Source organism: Sturnira hondurensis, unplaced genomic scaffold (assembly GCF_014824575.4).
Source record: "Sturnira hondurensis isolate 20B ecotype Veracruz unplaced genomic scaffold, ASM1482457v3 Scaffold0007406, whole genome shotgun sequence".
NCBI classification, from domain to species: Eukaryota; Metazoa; Chordata; class Mammalia; order Chiroptera; family Phyllostomidae; genus Sturnira; species Sturnira hondurensis.
The window spans coordinates 9,431,319-9,449,285 of NW_028080037.1; the positions used below are offsets into that span (position 1 = coordinate 9,431,319).

Below are 17,967 nucleotides of genomic sequence, written 5' to 3' on the forward strand. Positions count from 1 at the left end.
GCTGCCCGGGTACCTCCTTCATACCTGTTTTCTCACTGCCATTCTGGTCCTGGTCTGTTCTCACTGCCTCCTCATGCAGGTATTAGAGGTTGGAAGACAGTCCCAGGTGTTCAGAGCAGGGACCCTGGCTCCTTCCTTCTGGTAACTCTGCCTTGGAACACACCGCTGACAAACTTGTAGAGAGGGAAATTTTGTAAAGATCAGCACCTGTCATCTCAGACACAAGGCCTTTCCACAAGCTAGCTAGACACTTTTCACTGCAGAGAAATGGATGAGAGCCTTCATGATGTTTTTCTGTCCTACTGAAGATACGATGTTCCGAATGGCCGTTAACTATGCCTAGGAGTGTTTTGAAGTCAGACAGGTTTGGATTCAGTCTCCACCACCACCACTTACCCTGGTTTGTGCTTACTTCCTCACCTATAAAATACTTAGTGTAGTGTCCCATCACATGGGAGGCATAAGGATGAAATACAGGGTACCTGTTTTTCATGGGTAATTGAGTCTTCTTTCCAGCCCTTTGCAACATTATTTTCTGTTGCACCCAACAGAAACTTCAGTGAACTAAGCTGCTTAGGAAACCAGGTGATTACGGTTGGGGTTAGCCCACGTGAATAAATCATTTTGTAGTTTTGGAGTCCACCTCTCTGCTTTAGTCTGTGACAGTGAATGTGACTGGCCAACATGTGTCTGTGATGACTGAATATACCCTGGAGGATACAAAAGTGACCTTCGGGTCCCCCCGCTCAATTAACTTTCAATGTCCAGGACTTAGAACACTAAGAATATGCCATCTTACTGAGATTGTCTTAAACCCAAAGCTACATCCTAGAAGTTAAATATTTTACCACCTCAACGATATGCATGTAAGATTCTAATGGAAGTAGAATGTGTTACAGTGGGATCACTTCAAATATTTGGCTATAACTTCTTTGTAGCCTGCCTTTAAGGATGTCCATCTCCTCTCCTCAGCCATAGACACTACTAAGCACAACTGGCACATTGAGGGGTGCGTGTTTGCGGGTGCGTGTTTGCGTGTGCGTGCACGTGTTCCTTTTTCTATTAAGGGCAAAAAGGAGCTGTTGACCACTTCAAACAGTGCACCACTATCTTCAATCCCATGGAAGAACTTGGAAGACAGCTTTACCTGGAGATGGCGAGTGGCTCTTCCGGGAGCAACTGGCGTGCGGACGGGAGTGTCTGGAGGCGGCTCCGCGTCTGAATTCGGAGCCGGTAAACCTAGAAGGGAAACTTCCTGCTACAATAACACAGCAAGGCGATGTGATGAACACTTTTATTTACAAATATAATTAAAAGCTCTGACAGTTATCATGCTCTTCCTTGGAACCTGAAAAATGTTTTTTTTTTAAAGTGCATGCAAAAGAAGTAAAGCCTTTTTTTTTTCATCATTTTTTATTGTAAGAAAATACACAGTTTGAAAGTGTGAATAATGCAATATTTATGACCAAGATATGGGACTTAGGGAGGGGGAAGGGAAATAAAGAAAAAGATCAAGATGATCTGATTGAGAGACAGTGTTGAACTCCAGATACTGAACTGGAAAAGGAGGGGGGGGGTGGGAGGAAGAGGAGGAGGAAGTAAAAAAATTTGATCAGAGAAACAGTTAAAATACAATATGAAAATAAGTAATACCTCTCCTTAAATTCCTTCTATACACAAAATACACGATTTGCCAAAGCCCAATTTGTGCTACTGGGATTCTGTGAGCTCCTTAAATGTATTCACATCCTCTGCAACAGCAGAAAATGATTATGATACAATCAGAATATGCTGAAGACAAGTTAAACTCTTGCCAGCAGGTTCTTAAAAATCACAAGATCTCTTCACCCCACCCACCCCCCCATCCCCAAAAAAGTAATAATATGTCACCACTGATATGTACATCACAATTAGTTTCTGTAAAATGTATCAAATTTTCAATCTTTAATAAAACTTTGTTTTTTTTAATTCCTGATGAATAAATACCAAAAAAATAAAATAAAATAAAATAATGCAGCAGCTAGTTAAGGTGTAAGGCTGCGGATATTGTGTCTCTCTCCCCCTTGGCATTTATTATTATTATTATTATTTTTTTGCTTTACTTTCACAGATTGGTGGTAATGAGTGATTGCTTAGAGCAACGTACGTCCACGTTTTTGTTGTTGGTTTATTGGTTTTGTTAAAACTGTCTCCAAGTTTTCACTGAAACATTTTGAATCACATCAATACTGTGACGTGTACTGTGAGTAGAAGAGGTGGCCGGGTTTTGGCCAGCACTGAAAGTTGACACGGGGGGAGGAAGGGGGCCCCTGATGGAGTAAGAATAAACAGGCACTAGTCCGACACGATGTCAGTAAGAGTAAGAGAGAGAGAGAGTGAGAGCAACGCCCGTTAAAATGGGGAATGTGGTTTTGCGGGGTCTGAATTTTTTTCTGTTTTATTATTTTTTTTGTAAATGGCAAAAAAATTTAATCTCATCTATAGTCCTCCTTAGGAAAATCTAATGTAACCAAATTCCCAAATCCCATTCTGAGGCTCTCCATGTCAAAAGTTTCAATCTCTCGCTCTTGCCTTTCCAATAGATTCTTTATTCTCTCGCTGCGTTCCTTCTGAAGGGCAGCCAGCTCTTCTTCAATCTGAAATAAGCACAATGAGCAGATCTTAATGGAGAGGGTCTCCCAACGGGTACCCAAGTGCACACATGCGCACCTATAAGTACACATAGACACGAACACAAGAGCTAAGAGTAGACCAGACGGGCGGGTGGGGAGGATGCTGGGATAAATGTCTTGTATCTAACCCATTATATTTAAAATTTGCTCACAAGAAGAAAAATGTCTGGGGCTCACTGGGGCTAGCATTACCACTCCAGTGAGCCAAGCAGCTGGGCTGATCTAGGTCAGTGTCCTGTCTCAGCAGGAGATGGCTCAGGAGAAGGGAGAATACACTGAAGCACAATTAGATTGTGCCGCTATCCCCACTGAGAGCCAGACGCCCCTTGGGTCATTAGCAGTTTAGTTCTAGAACAGGAGCTGGGGCAATAGCCTCGTACTTTGGTATCAGGGAACTACCGGAAGGAAGCACAAATAACTGGTTAAGCAAATAAATGCTTAACAGCTTTGAGATGCTTTATGCAATCTTTTCTACTTCATAGTCCTCGGCAATATTTAAAGCAATGAATATTTCACTTCCGATAACATTTATTATGCATGGCAATATCAACCTCTCTTCATTTCAAATTTTTAAAACAGCCCTGCTGGTGATTTCTTTTCATTTAGAAATAGCTAAAAATAAAAGGCAGATATGCACTTGGCTTCCTCATGCCATTTAGCAGTCATGCTACCAGCCTGTAGTACCTTTCACATGTCATATCAACTACCCAGCAAGCCATGTAAGCCTCTGGCTGTGAAGGTGGAGGGTTTCCCTGCAGAGGCATAGAAAGAGCTTCGGCTCTGGGGTCAGACTTATGCGGGTAACCTAACTGTGCTGAGCCGCAGTCTCCTGCCTGTAGAATGGAGACCATGCCTACCTCTGGGATACTGGGAGTGTAAAAGCAGGTAAGAAGTGAGCAGTGCCTACTGTCATCGCCAGGTACACAGGCAGGGCTGCACAGATGGCGGTTGCCTAGGCTGTGCCCCGTCCTCCACCCAGCTGTACAGGACACACAGGACACACAGGTACACACAGGACGCGTACCTTCTGCTCAAGATGTGCTCTGCGCAGAGACACCCTCTGCTCTAGCTTCTGGAGCTCACGTTCATGTTGTGCCTCTGTTTGCATCTTGATTTTGCTCTGATAGGCATTGAGCAGCTCCATTTCCTGCTGGAGCTGTAGCCTCAAGGCCTGGCATTCTGCTTCTTGAGCCTCATCTAGCCGTAACTGCGGGCACAGAAGACATACACTGTAATTCACTCCTAGCTCACGGCACTCGGGGACGACTGGAAGACGTTTCGGTGTTTGGCCTACAACAGGTTCCTTCAGAAAAGGATGCCCTGGGTACCTCCAGTTAGGAATAAAAACAGATAGTACACTCTGCCCAAGGGGCTACACAACTCTAAAAACATGTTAAAACACTCTTTCCTAAAAAAAAAAAAAAATTCTTAAGAAAAACCATACTAGCAGGAGTCAGAAATGCTACCCACTCCAGTGATTAAACTGGGGATTGTTGAGGCAGACTCTTGAACTTGAACCCTAGCTCCACCATTCACTTAGCTGTGTCACCTTGGCGAGTTACTTAACCTCTCCCAGTCTCATTTTTTTCTTTGTCATCTTAGGAAAATAAGTCTAAACCACCAGTGTCTAAGATTAGTGTGAGGATTAAATAAAATAATTCATATAAAATCCCAGGCATCATTCTTGATATATACCAAGTGTTCAGTAAATAGTAGCTGTTATCATTATTTTGGTTCTCACTAATCATTTCCATATTTAGATGTCTTTAACCACAAATCCATAATACACCTAGATATCCTCAGCTCTAAAAGAAAAAAAAAATGAGCCAATCTCCTAACACTTGAGGGACTCACCACAATACTGTTATATTCCTAGCAAGGAGTGTCCGTCCCTGTTTTTGGCTACATGTTATCCTGCGGGCCAGACAACCTAACACTCAAGAGTCTCCAAATGTCTTCCCACACATAGAAGCTAGCTTTGATAATCGTAAGGGGCGTATTCTGGTTTGAAACAGTAAAGTCCAGATTACAAACCCATCCGATAAAGTTCCACTCGCTTCCCAGCAGCCCCTGAACTTCGTGTTTGTCACACACCAGGATACCGATCCTGCGTGTGGCCGAGCCAGCCAGCAGAAAGGCCGCGCTTTCAGTGAGCGTAGCTGACCGTGTGCCGCCCTGAACAGGAGTGTGTTTAGGGATGACGACGCTCCTGTCCCGGGCTTGGTTTTGTCCAGATTTAGCAGACCCTCAGTTCCACTGGGAATTCTGAGATTAGAACCCTTCAATCAGACAGTACTACCTTGAGTTTATCTGCATGTTTCCACGTATACAGACCACTTTGTCAAGATAGCTATTTACCTATGCTTTCTTCCTTATCTGGACAATACTGAGAATACACAGATGGACAAGGCAACTAACAATCTACCTCAATATGTTGATCGAGAACCGACTTTTTGAAATGTTATTAGAGTAGTTTTTACAAGGTTATTTGCATAGTGTCTTCTTTAGTACTTTCGGGCAAATGCCCTGTAACAAATGAACAAAAATATAACGGAATCACACATCCAAGGTGCTTTCCTGTAAGTGATCTTAACCAGCTTTCAATGAATCCCACTAAGGAGGAGCTCTCTCTTCCCATTTCCCCAGTGAGAAAGGAAGGCGGAAGAAATTTTAGACACAATGAGCAGCTCATCTGCAGCAGGAACAGCAGCCTTACAGATAAATGCCACAGGGTTTGCTGGCTCTCAGTGAGACTGTTCTCAATTTCCTCCTGATATGGGAGGCTCCTTACAACAAAGGGAATGAAAGTCTGCCCGTTTCTACTAGGCCCTGGCCGAGTGGGTGAGGGGCTCATGCTGTGCAGTCTAGACCCCTAAAGCAACTTCATCTCCTCCCATTTCTGGCATTCTATTATCAATGACAGTAACTACGTTATTCCCTATTGGCTCCCACTCTACAAATGTGCCAGTCTAGAAATCCGAAGATATTCCAGTATTCGGTATCGATCCCCCAAAAGCTGCACATACAAAATCCATCCACAAGTTTTAGAAGTAAAAGTAGAGGTCAATATCACATCTGTTTTATGAAGTGGATTAAACTGCAGAGAAGGATGGGACAGGCGGCACAATGTAGCGGGGGCGAACCACCCAGCTTCCTAGCTCCTCTGAAAACAGGCTCCAGTCCTGGCTCCGTCTCTTCGTCATGTGACAACCCAAGCCCGAAGTGGGCACACTACAGCCCCAGGGCTAAATCTGGTTTGCTGCCTATTTCTGCAAATAAATTTCACTGGGACAAAGATATGCTCATTCAGTTGTGCGTTGTCTGTGGCTGCTTTTACAATACTGCAGTGATAGGGTTGAGGGGTTGTGGCATAGACCCTGTGCTCCTCAAAGCCTAGAACACTTATACTGTCTATCTGCCCTTTACAGAAAAAGTTGGCCAACTTCTGCCCTAAGCAAGCAGCTTTACTTCAATATACCTTAAGTTTCCTCATCGGTAAATTAGGGTTGACATAGTAACAACTTCAAAGGGGTTTCACAAGAATGAAATAACACTTAGAAAATACTGAAGACAGTGCCTGGCGCATGGTCAGGAAAGGACAGCTGTAATTATCACACACACTTTCATCTCCTTCCTGCTTCAGAGGAAAGGGCCTCTCTCTCGTTTTATCCACTGGCAATCGTTTTATCCACAGGCAATCGGGAACCTACATTCCTGACCCATTATCGCCCACTTCATGTAACAAATGTTCACCGCACACCTGCTGTTTGCCAGGCATCCATGCGGAGGCTGAGAATGCGGATGAACAAGACAGAAATCCCATCAACGTGTCTGTCCCTACCAACTCCCTCCCCTTCTCCTTGCCTGCACCCCTTCTCTGCACACCGCCCCACCTGGCACTCCTCATTCTGATCCTGCTCCCCTACTTCTTTGCTCCCATTAAGGTCACTGAGGACCACCCTGAAGGGGTCTTCATCTTACCTGACCTCCGAAGAAGGAGGTCTTTCTTCCCGCAATCTTTGTCTTGACTTCTGAGATACCACACACCCTCCTGGTTTTTCCCCTCCCTTTCTCTCCTTTCCCAGCTACTCCCTAACTGGAACATTACATACGGGTGCTTCTCGGGGCATCGTCGTGGGCACTTCCTCTAATCTTGCCTCCTAAGGACTCTCACCTATTTCAAAGGCTTCAGTTACCATCTGCAAGCAGATCGCCCCCACATCTGTACCTGTTTCAGACTTCTCTTCTGAGGTCCCCACTAGCTGATCCAGTCCACTAGAGACACCTTCACCTGGGTGTTTCCCAGGCCTTCAAGCTCAACAGGACTAACACTACTCATCTTTCCCTTCCCGCTTCCCCAATCTGCTCCACTTCCCTTTTATTTATTTTTAACCCTGTAGGTAGACGGTACTACCATCTATCATTTTGTTCAAAGTAGACACTGGGAGTCATCCTTAGTACCTCACTCTCCACCATCAGTCTGTCACTAAACGCTTTCAATTCCATCTCCTGCCTATCTCTCAAATTTAGTCACTTCTCCTTTATCTCAATTGCCCTGTCTCTAGTCTAGCCTCCACTCCCTCCTGCCCTTATCTTTTTATCTCTCCCTCTCTTTATATCCGATCTTGCCATCTCTCAGGCCACTCTCCACGCGTCATTAGTGATCGTTCAAAAATGCAAATCTGACGTCAGTTCCCTCCTTAATACTGGTCAATGCTTGCCACTGCTTAAGATAGAGATAAAAGCCCTGGCTGGTGTAGCTCAGTGGACTGAGTTCGGGCCTTCGAACCAAAAGATTGTAGTTTAATTCCCAGTCAGGGCACATGCCTGGGTTGCAGGCTAGTTCCCAGCGGGGGACGCACCAGAGGCAACCATACATTGGTGTCTCTCCCTCTCTCCTTCCCTTCCCCTCTAAAGATAAATAAATAAAAGTTTTTAAATAATAGAGATAAAATTTCTTAAGAAAGTTTGCAAGCCCCTACACAGTCTAGTCCGTGTACCCTCTAGACTTAGTCTCCTCCAGGTTCTCTTTATTCCAAGCATAATGGACTTTTTGGAGGTCTAGAAAAGTACCACCGTCTTTACAAATGCAGTTACCTCCCCCTGGAATGTGCTCCCTGCAATTCATCTTCAGTGGTCACTGGGCATCTGGGAGCCCTTTCCTGACCCCCAGGTTTACTCGGTAAGCACACTGCACTCGCTCTGCCATCACAAGTAGACTTTTCAACGCCTGTTCCCTCCACTTTTCTAGAAATTCCATGATGGCGTGACTGATGCCTGGGCACCATATATAGACTCCATATTTACTTAGTGGATAAATGAGTGAAAGAAAGAAAGAACGAATGAATGAATACACTGGCTCCCATCCTCAGCCTACGGACATGTGTATTAAGACTTTCCCAGTGAACGAAGTCTTCCTCTACCTGTCCCTTCCTCTAGCTAGAGTTCTCTTTCTCCTTTCCTTCACGGATGGATAGCTGGGAAAAGCGATCTCACTTATGGTTTCCATCTGACTTACACTAACTTCTTCAATGCACTCTCACGCCTTCCATTTCCACCACTCCGGTGATGGTGACAATCACTGGACAAACCCACTGCTGGGTCTGACTGGTCTCTCTGCAGCATCTGAAGTCACCTAGGAACTTGTGTTCTGGCTTCTGCCACATGCTCTTTCAGGTTACCATTCCACGCCGCTAACTATTCATCTTCTCTGGTCTACTTCTACTCAGCCCTCACACAGTGGTGTCCACAACTTTGTCCTTAGTCCCCTCTGATACTATCTCCTGTCCCTAGAAGATCTCAGGTTTTCCTAAAGCTACCACTGCTACCATATAATAATGGTATTGACTTTCTGTCTTTAATCCTGATACTCTCTTGAACTACAGGTTTCCATCTCTGCACTTCTTTACTTGGATACCTGTGAAGCTCAGGTAGCACATACACAACTTAGCTAATTATCTACCAGGCATCCAAACTCACCTCTCCTTTTATTTGTCTTGGTAAAATGATGACCCATTTCACTGTAATCAAACCTATTTTCCAAATGGTCACTAAATTCTATTTCTTAAATATTCCTACCTCCTAAACGTTTCTCAAATCTTCCTCCTCCCTCACTATCTCCATTAGCATGTTCTCTCCTAGTTCTGGCCTTTATTCCTCTTTTTTCCTGGATTATTATAAAGAGACCTTGACAGGTCTCTACCTACATTTGCCGCATTACTGCCGGTATCTTTCTATAACACAAATCTGAGCCTGTCACTTTCCTCCTTATTACAGGCCTCAGAAGCTCTCCTTTGCTTCTTCAATAATGTCCAAACGCCTGGCCTTTGAGGATCTGACCCCTGACCACACTCCTGCTTCCCTTGATATTCCTGTCACATCGCCGACTCGTTGTACCTCAATGTGCTATCTGCTCTCAGAGTTTTGAATCTTTGCATACACAGTATCCTCTGCCAGTAATAACTTTTCCTTCTCTGCCTGCTTGGCAAACTATTACTCTTTAAGACTTATCTCCTTGCGAAATCTTCACAGATTATTAGGCAAGCTCCCATCCCTGGCTGACCAAGACCTTTGTGATCTCTCTATCTGGGGTTCCCACAATCCTCCTCCTTTACATCTGAGCTCATGTCAAAGTTCTCTGGGTCCCCAAATGCACACTTTCCAACTTTTGGATCTTTGCCTCTCTATGTAGGTTCCTTTCCATGGAACCTGTCTACTGAAGTGAGTTTCTTCAAGCTTCTTGGCTCTTGCTGGGAAGCTTTCTCTAGACTAGATTAGTTGTTCCTACTTCTCCTCCACAGCCCTTGGACTCTCACTTCAAAGCACTTACTATGCTTTATTTTTATCGCTTAATTATCTGACCTTCTTGCTTGCCTGCCCGACGTGTGAGGACAGGGACCAACAGTCGTCTCTCTAGCTCACACTACCTCTGAGCCCAGCAGGTGCTGAACGCAGATACTTAGTACAAGTTTATTGAGTGAACGCGTCTGTGCATCTTATTTGTTCATGTGCGACATTAGCTGAGCACTCTTTGACGAATGAAAATATGATATTGTATGTGGAATCTATCACATCTTGCCCTCAAAGCCCCTATGTGCCACAAGTCTGATTTAGAACGGTACTCCTTGAGTTCCAGCTCAGAAGACACACTCCAGCAACTATCCGCATCGGCGTGGCTTTATTCAGCGTCGTCACTTCCTCAGTTCTCTGGGCAGAAAAACACCAACACCCTAAATTTGGGCAAGAATCATCCTGGGAACCAAAGGCTGGATCTTGAGTTTTCTTGATTCCCAAAGCTCTTGAGGCCGTGGCACGGAACCTAACCACTTACCGCTTGAGAGGCCATCATCTCATTTATACTCTGTTCATACTGCTCTGCCAAAATGGCAAGTTTTCTCGTCTGCTCATCTTTCAGTGTCTTTAAGATTGTTTTGTGCTCATTCTTTGGAGTAACTTCCAACTGGTGATTCTTGAGTGCTTTATACTGTTTGGTCTGTACTTTGCAAGTGTCCTGAAACTGTTTTTTAATTTGCATTTCCATGGCCTGTGTGAAAAAGTGACAAAAAAAAAAAAAAGACACATCAGTAAGTACGGAAAGGTTCCCATTGTAATAATGCAATACAGTTGCGGAGACGATCTGTCTTTTGGTGCAGTGACCCACATTACTGGTCAATAATATGGAAAATAATACACATGACACAGACAAGAGTGAAGGCTACCAATACGTTTGGTTTTATGTTGAATGAGTAGAAGTAATTTTGCATTTCTGAGTGGGTTAAAAATATGAATGGTCACCAGGGGACCACGATTCTAAGCAGATTGGGGCACACTATGAAGCTCAGTTTGGTAAAAGTTTGCTCATTCTTTTAAGTTTCCTACTCAAAATCTTCAGTGCCTTCCATTGTTTGTTGTTCTACCCCATGCCCCCCTCAATTTCCAAGTGAGAAAAAGGATGGCAGTGTATGAAGCCAGCTCTCACTGCTTGAAAATTCTGTCTCCTCCTTGAACATTCTATTAAATTTCAGCCTAAATAGGAAGGAAAAGTGATTGTAGCCATGCCCCTCCCATTAAGAGGCTGTACTTGCATGTGATCGTATCAAATATGCACTTTGGCGAGGGGAAGTGGGTGTGTCATGAGTCCAGCAGGCGTTCCACCAGCTCGCCTCACAGTCACATGCACACTTCCCAAGCGCTTGGAGGCGCTGTGATGACGGGGATCACGGAGGACATGGGTTAGGGTTTGGCTAGAAAGGAGCATGCCAGAGTGATGGAGGCTGGCCTGATGTCTGTGTCAACACTGCCAATGTCTCCCTTGACAGAGCGACAGTTCAGTTTGCATAGTGCAGAGCGTCCCTTGGCAGCCAGCTAAAATGACCCGAGGCAGCGAGGGCGAGAGGAGTTCCGGTCCCCGGGGCAGGGGTATAAATGCCCGGCACATCCAGAGTCACGCCTGATCCCCATGCCCAAGACGGATGTCGCTAATAGATCATACTCTTTCTTAAAAGCTTGGCTGCGGCTTTAGAGCCTTTCTCAATACAGTAGCATCCAAGGTAGTGCTACTACCAGTCCTGAGACCGGCAGGACAGATGCAGTTGTCTGCCCTATAACTACCAGGGAACTCTCTCATTGCCTGGTTTTATGTTGTTGGTCCATACATTACAATTTTTAAAAGGGCAGGTCACGAAGGGGTCAGAGAAACTGCCTAAGGCATATAAAGAAAAAGGGAGAGATCATCTCGTATAGAGGCTGTCAAACCAGCTTGCCCAGCGGCGTCTCTTAGGGAGTTTGTGATGTACAGAGTCTTGTGCTTCACCTCTGAAGAGTCTCATTCAGTAGGTGTGGGGCCCAGAAAGTGGTAATTTTGAGAAGTCGCCCAGGGGACTAACACCCATCCATACGTAGGAACCACTGATTTGGTCCAACTCTGTGTGGGAGCACAGACAGGGAAATACTTCAGCGCCCTCTTACCTTTAAGTTTTTTGGCTGTTGCCGAAGTTCCATGACATGCTTTCTGTGCAGTTCCCTTTCTCGCCTCTTATTGTACTCCAGCTGGTTTTCCAGCTCAGTCTGGTGCTGTAGACGGATCAGATCCATGCGTAGCTTCTGTAGCGTGTGCAGCTGCCTGTATTCTAGCTCTCGGGTGGACTCGTCGTGCCGGATAAGCATGGCATGCTCCATCTCCTTCTGGGTCCTCTTCTTATTCAGTTCCTGCGAGCAGGAATAGAAAGAGATAAATGGAGAGAGATGAATGGAGATGGGCTGGATGGAATGCACAGCTGAGGGATGGCAAGGAAGGGCACGACCAACCCTCTTAATTAAACCCGAGAGTTTCTGGCAGCACAACCTAATGAGATTAAGTTAACGATCCCTTGAGATCTAGGTTCTGTATGCGGGTCCACCATTGTTAGAGACGGGCAACCTCACAGCCATTACAAGTACTCTTATCTATGAAATGGGATTACAGTGGTACCTCAGCACTGGTTAATTCATTCTTACGAGTGGTGAGCAAGTGATGACTGATGAAGCACCTTCTCTTGTGGGCTGGCGTTGTGACTCATACAAGTTCTAGCAAGTACAATGAGTGGTAAGCAAGCACTGAGTGCTGAAACATCTTTTCTCGTTAAAATGGGACGAGTGCCGGGTTTGACGAGCTCTAAAGCCAAGGGCTAAGGCACCGCTGTAGTTCTAACTGAGCGCTTCCCACCTTCCAGAGCTGCCGTGACCCTTAATTAAACACTGTGTTATGCACAGGCCTAAATAAGTGTTTCTTCAGGGAAACCAGTGGTTCTCCACCCTGGCCGCCCATTAAAATCACCTGAGGAAGCTCGTAAAACATAAGACGACCAACTCCTACAACGTGAAATTCAGGTAATTATCTGAGGTGGGACCGTGACATCAGTATTTTTAGGGTCCCCAGGTGATTCTAACAGATAGAGCTGAGAATTGCTGAAGCAATGCTCTTACGGGAAAATACCCTGTTTTGTTTTGTTTTGATATGTTTCAGAAGTAGGCCAAGTGTCTATTTTTTAAAACCTCAGAGTTCACAGCATGCTGGGGAAAAGCAGAGACCTCTCTCCTTTCATCTTGTCCATTATAGTCTATTTCATCATCTCTAGTTCTAATCATTCTGCTCTTTCCAGTTCTACTCATGTCTTTCTCTCTCTTTTGTTGAAGGGGGGAAAGGAAGGAAACCAGAGAAAAAAGGGAGGAGGGTGAAGTTGAACGAATTTTTTTTTTCATTCACCACTTCAAGAAGATTTCCTGAATGGCACTGTATTAAAAAATCTGAACCATGTACTCTGGGTGTATAACAATATTTACTAAGCCATGACTTTGTCCTCAAGTAGCTAACACTCCACTAGGGAATTACAACAGACATGTGTTGAAGTATCTGCTCAGCTCACAGGTACATGAATCAATTTACTGTGTCGCTACTAGAAATTTGGAATTGGGATTCAGAGACAGTTAATCTTTACATACAGCTAGAATAGAGGGTCATATAAAACCTACATGTGGTAGCCATTCACTGCTACGAGGGCTGAGTGATTGGAGGAAAGCTGACTTGAGACCAAAAATGAAAAAGAGGGAAGAAAGAAGTGTGGGGGGTATACTGAGGCCCAAGTTCCTGACTGGTTCAAAGCAGCCTGTAGCTTCGTCTGTGTCATTGAAATTGGGTTCTATGAAACATCCTTACATTTCTGTAGCAAATTCCCTGCTGTTGGCTTAAGCTAGCTCAAATCAATTTTAGTAACATGCAAACAAAGAACCTTCATTAACACAGGGAAATAAGCTTTATGTATACATTTTAAAAAGAGAGAGCAAGGTTGGAAGTGTTTGTTGAGTGCTGTGAAAGAGGTAGAGATTTTATGCTGTTAAGAGTTCTCAAAAGGGTGATATTAAAAAGGGTGATATGTGTATTAAAAAGGCCAATGAAAGGAGAAAGCTGTTGAGCTGGGCATTAACTTAGAATAGGGTGCCTCTTCTCTAATGGGATCCACTATGGAAGGAAAACGCAGCCATTCACTCTCATAGGATTACCAGTAACACTTCTATATTGGTATGGATGAGAATATCTCGCATACTTAGGCCTTCTATCCATTTGAAGAGAGGCCCTTTAAACAGACCAGCACCTATTACTAGAGCCAAGTTGTTAATGACTGTGTATTTAGCAAGTCATTGTTAAGCGTGTCCTATTTGCCAGAACTGTTGTAAGCAGAAGGGACAGAGGAGTGAAGAAGTAAACCCCCTCATGGAGGGGTTTTCTAGTGGGAAAATATCAGAAGTGCAATTTACATTTGCCTTAAGGAATAAAAGATAATATCCCAGAGCATCTCCTTCCATCTCCTCCTGCATTTTTCTTTTCTTTGCTTTATTTTTCCTCTTTACCTGGGCCATCAAATGTCTCCTTCTGGAAGTCACTAACTGGCCCCTAGGTGGCACTAAAGGACAATGAGCCCTTCCCAGAGGCTAAAGCTCTTCCGTCCAGTCCAGTGACCAAGGGAAAGCCAAGGAAAGCCCTTGAATTGGGCAAATGTCCTGTTCCTAGGTCACTATATCATTGTGAACCCCTGAGTACCAGGCCTCTCAATAGTGGGCATTTATACATCCCACATTGTCCTAAACTGAGAAGTCCACATGTGTCTGAGCTGCCCAGAGCTTTGAACCTCGGGGAAAAATTAAAAGATCGAAGCAAACAATACTTTCAGAAGAAATCAAATGCTTCTTTTCACACGTAATGGAATGCTACCGGATGTTGTCCATCATAACTACCTGGGTTACAAACCACCCAGCTAATTCTGACATGTACTAAAGTTTGAGAATCAATGGAAAAATATTCAGGGTGTGAGTCAGTTTCAGCTCTTCCATTGACTCATATATGGCTTTGGGCAAGTCTCTTCATCTGTGTTTTAGTTTCCACAGGTGTAAAGTGAGGGTAACTTTTCCACCGTGAGCTACCATTCTTGTGAAGTTGAAATGAAAGGCCATAAGAAAATGCTTCATAATACATAAACATGTCATTATTATGCTTCTGTATTCAGAAGTGAATGTCTAAAAAATAGTTTCTATCAGCTATTAGAAGAGTGAAAAAAATGATATTGAAATGGCTTTTCTGTTATAATAGTAGGCTGTTTCATTTACCTTTAATTCCCACATCTGAGTTGCTAAGATGTAAGTTGGTGAAGCTGCCTATAATATCGTAAACCATGGGAAAAAAAATAACTCAGCTTATTAAGAGCCCAGTGCTGTGCCTACATAATAATGTGAAATGTGCCTTCAAGTTTTAAAAAATGACTTCATATATTTTAATCCTAGTTGCAACCCAATGTAGTGGTAAGATTATAGGAATTTACCCCTTTTATATATGACAGTAAGAAAGTTGGGAATTGCAGAAATGAGGCTAAAACTCAGGTTTATAGATTTTCAACACTTTCCATTAAAAGATGTCTTGGTGAAAGTTTCTATTTTTTCTGTTTTATGCCTTTTCAGTCTGTGATACATTATTCTGAAGAATTCCTCTGCTCTAGGTAGACACTCTCCAATGGTTACTTCATCTGTACAATGAACAATTTATGGTAGAGCCACACCATGTGGCTTATTATCTTATACAAACTCAACAAAGTGAGCTGAGAAAAAAATACAAAAACAGATGCAATGGTACAGGTGATTCTGCCCACCAGTGTACGCTCAGTGTGCCCTGGAAGGGTTGTGAAATGGAGACATTGTGTGCTTTGAGCATCTTGCCAAGCGGAGTGTGAGCTCAGTATCAAAACATAGGTATTTTCACATACCATGGCCACTAAGCACATTACCAAACTTTATGGGGACCTCACCTCCTGTGTAAGCTGTGGATGCAGGGCGTGCCCCCTAATAAACCCGTCCGACTGTGACCCATTCCTTCCATTTCAGTGGAAGTGTTACTGACTTCTTTAAAAGCAGCTGACCTCACTCAAGTCAAGATTTTTGTTCCAGTGCCCACTGAGGTTGAGTAAGAACTAAAATTCAAAGTTTTAAGTGGTGATGTTGTTGGCCTAAAACATTGCATGCTTTCTTAGTTTCAGTTCTTAGTTTCACAATTGCTTAGAAAAGAGTAGGCATCTGTGTGCAGAGATGGGAGTGGAAGAGGCTCAACCCAGTCAATGCTGATCTTTCAAAAATGTTTTTGATTAATTAGAGGATTGCTAATACTCAATTTTGGCAAAGCTATAGGAAAACAGGTACTCCTTGTTGGTGGGAGGATGAATGCTTTTAGAGGTCAATTGGCAGTATCTATTAAAAATCTAGCCCTGGCTGGTGTAGCTCAGTGGATTGAGCACAGGCCTGCGAACCAGAGGATCGCGGTTTGATTCCCAGTCAGGGCACATGCCTGGGTTGCAGGCTGGTTCCCTGCAGGCCAACTCCCAGCAGGGGATGCACAAAAGGCAACCATACATTGATGTTTCTCTCTCTCTCTCCTTCCCCTCTAAAGATACATAAATAAATAAAATCTTTAAAAAAAATCTAGATGCATATGCTCTGAGCCAGAAATTTCACTTGTGAGAAAGATCTCTGTACAAAGATGTTCTCCATAGCATTGTTAGTAATATTGTAAACCTTTAACAAAATATCCACTGAGAAGTATGTCATTAAATAAATAATCTTAGAGCCAAAAATACTATTAATGGTTAAAAAAAGAATGAGGCAGAGCCGCATGTCCTAGATAGATTAAAAAAAAAGTTACAAAACAGTATAGTAGATATCTGGATTTTTTTTTTGTAGGGTCAGTATCCCTTTCCCCTCCTTTTGTTAACAGGCTTCTCTTTTTCTGAGAAAGGACTCCACCCTTTCTGGAATCAGGAATTAAGGGAGTAAGCATGTTACCCAATCACGTTCTATCTCTCCTGACAATTTGGATCCTAAGCAGCAATGACACAAAAATTAAACATGGTTGGAGGAAACACATTCAGAAGCGGTGGCTTGACCAGTGTGCTTTGGCTCTTGCTCTCTGGGTCATGGAAGTTGCTTTTCCAGCTTGATTCTTCATCTTTTCCAGTGTGGTTCTTCAGCTCCGTCATCTATCCTGTTAACCGTCCAATAAATGCCTCTCCATACTAAGTCAGCCAGTTTGTTTCTGTTGCTTACATATCAAATAAACCACTGATACCTTACTTTGTAAAGCTAAAGTTCTACATAATATATAAGCAGTATTATGAATCTATAGAGGGGGGACCCCAAAACCTGGAATCTATTTATAAAATTTTGTGTATTTATTCTTATATGTTTAAACTTCAGTCACCTTCAAAGTACTCTCCATCTGATGCTGTGCACCTATTAAGACATTTTTTCCACTGTTCATAACAGTTTTTGAACTCATTGATTTTGATGCCTTTTAGTGCTTCTGCTGTTTTTTGTTTCACCTGTTCCACATCGGCAAAACATTTTCCTCTGAGGACCCTTTCTTATCCGAGGAAACAACAAAAAGTTGCCCAGGATGAGAGTGTGTGAATAGGAAGAGTAGGGCATGGGAGTCATGCCGTTTTTGGTCAAAAACTGCTCAACACTCAGCATGGTGTGGACAGGTGTGCTTTAAATCACCCACCATGAAATGGGCAAACACTGTGAAAGAGTCTAAAAAAAAATTCTCTGAAGCCGAACACAGCCTCTCACAACAACGCCAGCTGGCACACTGATACACATGAGTTCCTAGAACACTCACCTAGCAGAGGAAGCATGTTCTACATGGGGCCCACCCTTCAAAAATTAATTCTTTTTTTTTTTTGCGGGGGATCTCTCATATCTACAGAAAAAAAGCCTCCTGGAAATATGGAAATAGATGTGCCAAATTAATGGTGACTGTGTCAGGGTAGAGACCGGATGGGATAGGAATATTAAGAACTTTTACTACTGAACTTTGTATTTTTCTCTTTTTGTCTTTTTTCAATGTTCTTTGATTACTTTGGTAAACAGAAAGAAAAACTGCACATTTTCATGAAGAAGGCTCTGGAATAAGACCAAACAAAAGAAAATCTGGATTCTTAAGAAAAATACTCTCACAGAGCTCCTCTTTGCTCATTTGGTTAGGACCAACTGGGTATTAAGTCATGAATGTAGCTTCTCTCATTTTGGGGGAATAATGGTCGCCTAGAGCATTTATGGGCATTAACTGTCCCCGCAGCCTCAGACTTTTTCTAAATATGTGCTGTCAGAGTGACAGTAATAATTGCCAGCTGAAAAGAATCCCAAACGTGTTATTTCTAACTGGCTACTGGGCTTTCTCATTTGGACTTTTTTGTCTTCCAACACACTCACCATGTCTAGT

At 43.4% G+C, this 17,967-nt stretch overlaps 1 protein-coding gene across 3 annotated transcripts in view; it reads right to left on the bottom strand.

The window, feature by feature from the left end:
- Nucleotides 1-1,372: 1,372 nt before the first annotated feature.
- The window catches only part of TAOK3 (TAO kinase 3), a 146,232-nt gene continuing 129,637 nt past the window's right edge, over nt 1,373-17,967 (bottom strand). For all 3 annotated transcript variants that reach the window (XM_037052212.1, XM_037052210.1, XM_037052211.1), the window contains exons 18-21: nt 11,640-11,879; nt 10,003-10,215; nt 3,697-3,879; nt 1,373-2,636 (exon numbers count right to left, since the gene is read on the bottom strand). In XM_037052212.1, coding sequence (XP_036908107.1) covers nt 2,475-2,636; nt 3,697-3,879; nt 10,003-10,215; nt 11,640-11,879 — 798 coding nt within the window. In that variant the 3' untranslated portion in view covers nt 1,373-2,474. The remainder of the gene's footprint in view (nt 2,637-3,696; nt 3,880-10,002; nt 10,216-11,639; nt 11,880-17,967) is intronic.